The sequence below is a fragment of the Pogona vitticeps genome, chromosome 1 (assembly GCF_051106095.1).
Source record: "Pogona vitticeps strain Pit_001003342236 chromosome 1, PviZW2.1, whole genome shotgun sequence".
NCBI classification, from domain to species: Eukaryota; Metazoa; Chordata; class Lepidosauria; order Squamata; family Agamidae; genus Pogona; species Pogona vitticeps.
This window is the reverse complement of record NC_135783.1, coordinates 257,208,410-257,214,716: the sequence shown is the minus strand read 5'-3', so window position 1 is coordinate 257,214,716 and position 6,307 is coordinate 257,208,410. Positions and strand designations below refer to the sequence as shown.

Below are 6,307 nucleotides of genomic sequence, written 5' to 3'. Positions count from 1 at the left end.
TCCCCTTATAATATTGCTACAGTATGTCTCTGTTTTGAACCTTTTGCTTCAAATAATCAGGAAATGTGGCCTCAGTTATCCTTTGCTATAATGAAGTGTTTTCTTTCCTCTTTAACACCTGGCTACTGCAATAGCACATCAACAGCCTTCTCCCATCACCAGTTGCCCAGCAAGTGTGAAATTAGACTAACATGTTAACATGTTTGCTTTTCCTTAATTCTGCACTTCAGAAACAGCTGCCAGGAGAGACAGCTTGCTGGCCACACCAATCCCAGCACCAACGATTGCCCGGCATTAGTGCAATCGTAGTGGTTTAATAGCCCCATTATCACACCAGCTAAAAGGGTCACCGCAGCTCAAGGCACGGATTCTCCGAAACAAATACAGGTGGCTGGCGTAATGAGATGGAAACTGCAACCTGTTGTGCCTGTTTTTTCCTCACTGTTAAAAACTAAGAGATTTAATGTGCTCAGCCAGCAAAATTTTTGGCCAGGACAATGCTGAAAAGGTGGAGCTCTGACCATATTTTGTACCACTGGAACCAGCAAATGGGTTATAAATATGGATGGGAGCAGAGGCGGAAGTCACTTGCCCCTTTCATTCCTGCACAATATTCAAATCTTTCCTCACTGACATTTTGGTCAGGTAAGTCTGATTTTTTTCCAACATCTCTCTATTTCTGTGGTATAGCATACCAGAATGGTGGGTTCAGATTTTGGAAGTTGCATGTTATAAGCTATGAAGTTTATATGGTACGTATGAGGCAAATTGGTCTTTAAGATGTTCCATTTCCAAAGAATTTTTCAGATGACAGCATCTTTACTTTTCTGTGTGATAAGTAATATTTGTTTATTTTCTGTAAAACCTTGTTGGAGGGGCTTCCTTGGGGGATTCAGGACCATTTATTTTTGATTTTAAAAGGATTTTTATGAAAAAGAAAAAAATTTAAAAGCAACTGAAAAACAATAAATATCTAGCAATGGCAACCAGATTACTTTGAAAGATGGCATGCAAAACATTGGCTGAAATTCAGCAAAGTTACACTGTGACAGGCTCATTGTATTACAAGCCACTGCCCACAAAGTTCTAAGGTTCCCTTAGGATCCTTTTCATCCTGGGGAAGGCCTAGTGGGAGGCAGAATGGGGTGGGATATTTTAATTTCCAAAAATCTCCATCACTGAAATTATTTTACTGTGTAAAAACTTTACATGGCATAACTTTACATATTGTAACTTTATGCAGTGTAACTTCATGCTACTGGATTTCAGCCACTATGTTCATATGGTGATATACAGCACCATGTGCAGGCTGGCTTCAGAAATTCGAAAGAAGCAGTACCATAGGCCTGCATAGTCAGCTCACCACATATATTTTATAACCTCTAACATGACTGTCAGTGTATTCAAATCCTGGATAAGTGAAATTGGCATTTCGGAGAAGTTTGTACCTTCAGCATTCCTGGAACAATTATAAGTGGGGAGGATTTTTATGACATTTCACATTTTCTCTGCTACCTATATTTAAATCCATAAGCAAGTTCAAACATGTTTATGAGTAATCTGGCCTTTTTCACCAGATTACTCGTAAACATGTTCAAACTCACCCATAAGCTCAAACATAGGTTGCAGAAAAAAATTTGACATTTCATAGAAATCTTCTCCCTAATCATAAGTAACATTCCTAGCTGGCCAGATTTTCCAAAGTATATGGATAGCTGGTAGCCTCTCTGTCAGCAAAGCTTTCTTGCCATTGGTCATGGAAAAGGTGTGTCCAGTGAACATCTTTCAGTGGACTTCCATCTTTCAAGTCCAATGGAATCCTCTAGCACAGCACAGCTGAGTTGCAACCTAGGTGTACGGCTGGTGGAGAAACCATTAAAAATAACTAGCAGGTGTCCTGTTTTATTTGTAATAGGCCTGAAGCCAATGATAGATGTCTAGCTTAATACTAGACTGCTGCTTCCTTTCCCTCCTCTAATTATTTATAGGTGCAAAGTTAACTTGAGCCCTGAGAATGTTTGCCTTAAATACTTAGGGGCAAACATGCATAGAATCAACATTATACCGCAATAACAAATAAAGGCTCTTTCACATGTTATGTTGCGATACATTTATGTTTTCTGCTCCCAGTGTAAATACAGTGATAAGCCATAAAAATGGCAGCTCCCACCACACATACAACTAGAGCTGTGTATCTGTTGAGAATCTCCATTAAGGTGCACAGGTAAAATGTTTTAAGTGTACCTCTTTAAAAAAGAAAAGACAATGGAACTAGTTTTCAGCATGTGAAACAAGAGCAAAGTTATTTTGTCAATAGTGTTTGATCACTGAGGCCAACACATTTTGAAAGGGAGAGGGGGATAGTGATGGGACAGATCAACATAGTATTTTGAAAAATCAGTGTGATCTAGTTGCAGTCTATTTTATTCCCTCATCTAACCCACTCTTAACTTCTCTTTCCAAGGTCTCTCCTTTATCGCCATGACTCTCTGGATCAGGTCTCTGCCCCTCCTTGTGCTGCTTGCTATTTCCGCTCCTGCTACTAGTTATGCTATCCCCAATCAACATCTGTGTGGCTCTCATCTAGTGGAGGCACTCTACCTTGTATGTGGAGAGCGAGGCTTCTATTATTCTCCCAAAACACGGAGGAACAGTGAACAGCCCCTAGGTAATTTTTTTCTGATCTCTTAAACAGCATGAAGTGCAACGTTTCATCCCTGTGATTTCTGCACTGAACTAACTTCAGAGGCAGATAATCTTGTTTGAAGGGGGAGGGGAATCCAATATATATATTGGAGTTACATTTTATTGCAGAATTCACACAGAATTAGACCTACGTATTATGTCTGCATTCTATTGCACTGTCACCTGAATTTAATGAATGTTGATTTCATGTTTCATCCTCTTGCCATATTTAAGTTTTGTTTGTTGTTTTAGCTGACTAACCAGCGAACCAACTGGACAAAATAGGTCCCAACCATTCGGTTGCTTTTTTTGCCACTGTCTCACCCAATGTAAGATGCTGGGGGGAAAATACTCCTTGCTGGTTTTTCTGCAAACCATAATGCAGAGAAGCAACAATGGCATGCTCCGGTTTTTAATAGATTGCACCCATGGCAGATTGAGTCCTCTGAATCCTTATTGTGGTCAAGAAATGCAAGACATGCCTATTGAGCTCTACCCCTAAGAATGCAAATCCTACTACTAACTAGCCATCAACATATTTTGAAACTCAGGGGGGAAAGAAGTCCCACAACTTATTTAATGCAAATGTTTAAAAATCCTGGTACTTGAGGGGTAAATAGCGAATACTGAATTTCTGCCAGTGAAATACATGTGCAGCCCACTTCAGTCCTAAGGCTCACTGTTTACAACAAATATGCAGAAGAGAAAATAACCCATGAATTGTTAGTTAACTGGCTCAAATCTGAACATCAAAGTACCACAAACCTAGACATACATGCAGAATATCAGAGCCTAACTGTACATGAAATGGAATATTTTCACTGCTGGCGACCACTTGGCAGAAAAGGTAAGTGCCTTGTTCATTTGAAACTAACTTGTCTGTTTAGCTGAAGGATTCACATGATCTTCAAAACAGCTCTGTGTATATAGTTACCCCCTACTCTACACCAAAATGGTCTGGAATTATGCCTATAACTCTTAGTCCCCTAATCGTCTAGCCATACCACCTTGCCCACTCCAAAATGATCTCCAAGAGAGAGAAAATATCATCTATCACTTAAAAAAAACACACACAGAGAGACATTGACTAAGACAGGAGCAAGTCCAAACTTTCCCCCAACTGTTGAGAGTGTGTGCATTCACTGGGGGGGTCTTCTCTCTGTCTGCCAGTGAATGGACCATTAGAGAATGAGGTGGAGCCACTGCCATTCGAGGCACAGGACTTTCAGAAGGTGAAGAGAGGAATCGTGCAGCAGTGCTGTGAAAACACTTGCTCCCTCTATGAACTAGAGAACTACTGCAACTAGAAGAGGAAAATGGACCTGAGCTGGTTGATGGAGAAGAAAAGAAAGCACTTTGCTATTGCACCTTTGAAGTAACAAAATAAAATAAAATAAAAACCCTGAGAATCAGCTTAAGCAGCTTCTATTGTGATTTGAGAGAGAGAGAGAGAGATTCTCTCTTGGAACTATTTATCTTTGAGCACTATATCTTTCTTCGCCTAAAAAGCAAACACCCGGGTAAAGTTTACTCTCCCCCGGGTGGTAGCTCTCATCAGGTCTGCTCTCCATAACTAATGAGGAGGAATCCTGGGAAAGGTAGCCTAACAAAGCAGGGAAAGCAGATAGGGTGTGTATTACAGTAGGACCATGGCATCTGCAGAGGATTGGTGCTGAGCCTTCTCATGGGTTCCAAAAAAAATGAAGATGTCTGGAATGCTGTACATAGCATGGAATCATAGAATACAGAATCATGCAGTTGGAAGGACATTGAGTCCAACCCCCTGCTCAATGCAGAAATCCAAATCAAAAGATATTGGCCAGGTGGTTGTCTAAATTTCTTTTGCATGCCCTTAGTGATGATCTCTGGCTCATTCTAGTGGCTAGTTCTGGTAAATACTCCCTGGAAATACATATAAATACATATTTGGGGGGGGGGTATTTAGTATTTTCAGGCAACAGATAAGTGAATCCATGAATACTGATCCTATGAATGGGGGTCATAAGTACTATTCAGCATTACAAAAAGAAGTATTTATTTTTATTTGGCTTTTATACCACCCATCTGGCCGCCAGGGCTACTCTGGGCAGTTTACAACAACAACAAAAAAGATAAACAATAATATGAGACAGTAGACACAATAACAATCAAAATCAAAATTCTTTCTTAGGCATCCTTCAGTCTCGAGAGACTATGGTAACGTGCTCTGTATGAATATCCTCTCCAGAGCACGAAGCCTGGGTAAAATAATATGGAGGATAGGCTGTTACCCAAGCAGCAAATCCCCCCTCTCCACGTCGCTGAAATAGCCCAATGGAAAGGCAAGAGCCAATACAACTGGTTCCAGCGACATTGCAGGAGTTGCCAGAACATCATGAACTGCCTCTGGGACTCCGGCTCCGGATTTTGCCTCAAGGTTTACTCCTGAAGCCCTTTCCATCAGTGGATATAGCCACAAGGCAATGGAGATTTGAAATCAGAGTTTTCTTTCTCCTAGATGGGCTGCCTTCCCAGGCTGAGGAGCCCCACCTACCCGGTCCAGTTGGATCGCGTTTAGTCAGAATCCACTATGGCCTGTCTTGGATGTCCCTGCATAGCATAGCCCATAGCTTCTCTGAATTACTCAAGCCCCTTTGTATCTACTGTCGGCCTCTCCCAATAACCATGAAGCAGCTCAGAAAAGCAGGCTCAGCCAGCCTCACGTAAGACACCTGGTTCCTTTGGCTCATGGTGGCAGTGGATTTAGTCTGGTCTAAGGGAGAGAGAGGTGAGCATGAAATGACAAAGCGTCAGAACGACAACCTCCTGCCCCCTGGCACCATCTTTCCCCATTTAATCAAAATTAAACATCAAATAAACATAGACTAGCAACATCAGTAAATACTAAAAACTAATTAGGATAGTTTAAAGGAAAGGTGGTGGAACAGGTAGTATAAAATGCCAAAATGACCACGGTGTTAGGATGTTGAATACTCCAAGAAAGCCTGCCTGAAAAGCCATGTTTTTGTTATTGTTTAATGTTTCCCAGTCAAGGGGCCAGGCGAATTTCAGGTGGGAGATTGTTCCAGAGATGTGTGGGGGGCAGCCACAGAGAAGGCTCTGTTTTTGGTCTTCTCTTTTCGCGCCTCTCTTGGGGTCAGTGTTCTCAATCACCTGGCCTGGGAAGATCATGTAGAATGGGCAGATCACATTGGAAGGAGGCGTTCTGCCAGGTATTGAGGTCCCAAACTGTTTAGAGCTTTGCAAGTAGAGATGAACTCTTTGGGTACATGCTGCTTCTCTCTTAGACACTTGACTTCCTGATGTGCACTGTCTCAGAAGCCTGATGGGTGTGTTTTGGACTTTGGTGATGTGCTTCACACATGTCTGTAGTGGATGTCACTATCTATGTAAAAATGCACTCCCTTTCTGAAATCATCCTCCTTCATACTTCCAGTCTGTCTAGCTGTTTTCTCCACTATGTCATGGAAGCTGTGTCTTCATGGCACGCTCCCAATGAGTTTCCATGGTCAAGTGGGGATTCAAATCTTGGTCTCCAGAGTCCTTTGCCGTCATTATATCCACTATACCACTACTAGTTTATGCTTAATTTTACTGTATCGCCAATGTGAGTGTATTCTTA

The 6,307-nt window shown here is 41.6% G+C and overlaps 1 protein-coding gene across 1 annotated transcript; it reads left to right on the top strand.

Moving 5' to 3' along the window:
- Nucleotides 1-452: 452 nt before the first annotated feature.
- Nucleotides 453-6,307, top strand: INS (insulin). Its single transcript, XM_020788804.3, has 3 exons — nucleotides 453-645; nucleotides 2,465-2,668; nucleotides 3,856-6,307. Exons 1-3 carry the CDS (start codon nucleotides 498-500, stop codon nucleotides 3,990-3,992), a joined length of 489 nt encoding a protein of 162 aa, XP_020644463.3. The 5' UTR covers nucleotides 453-497; the 3' UTR covers nucleotides 3,993-6,307.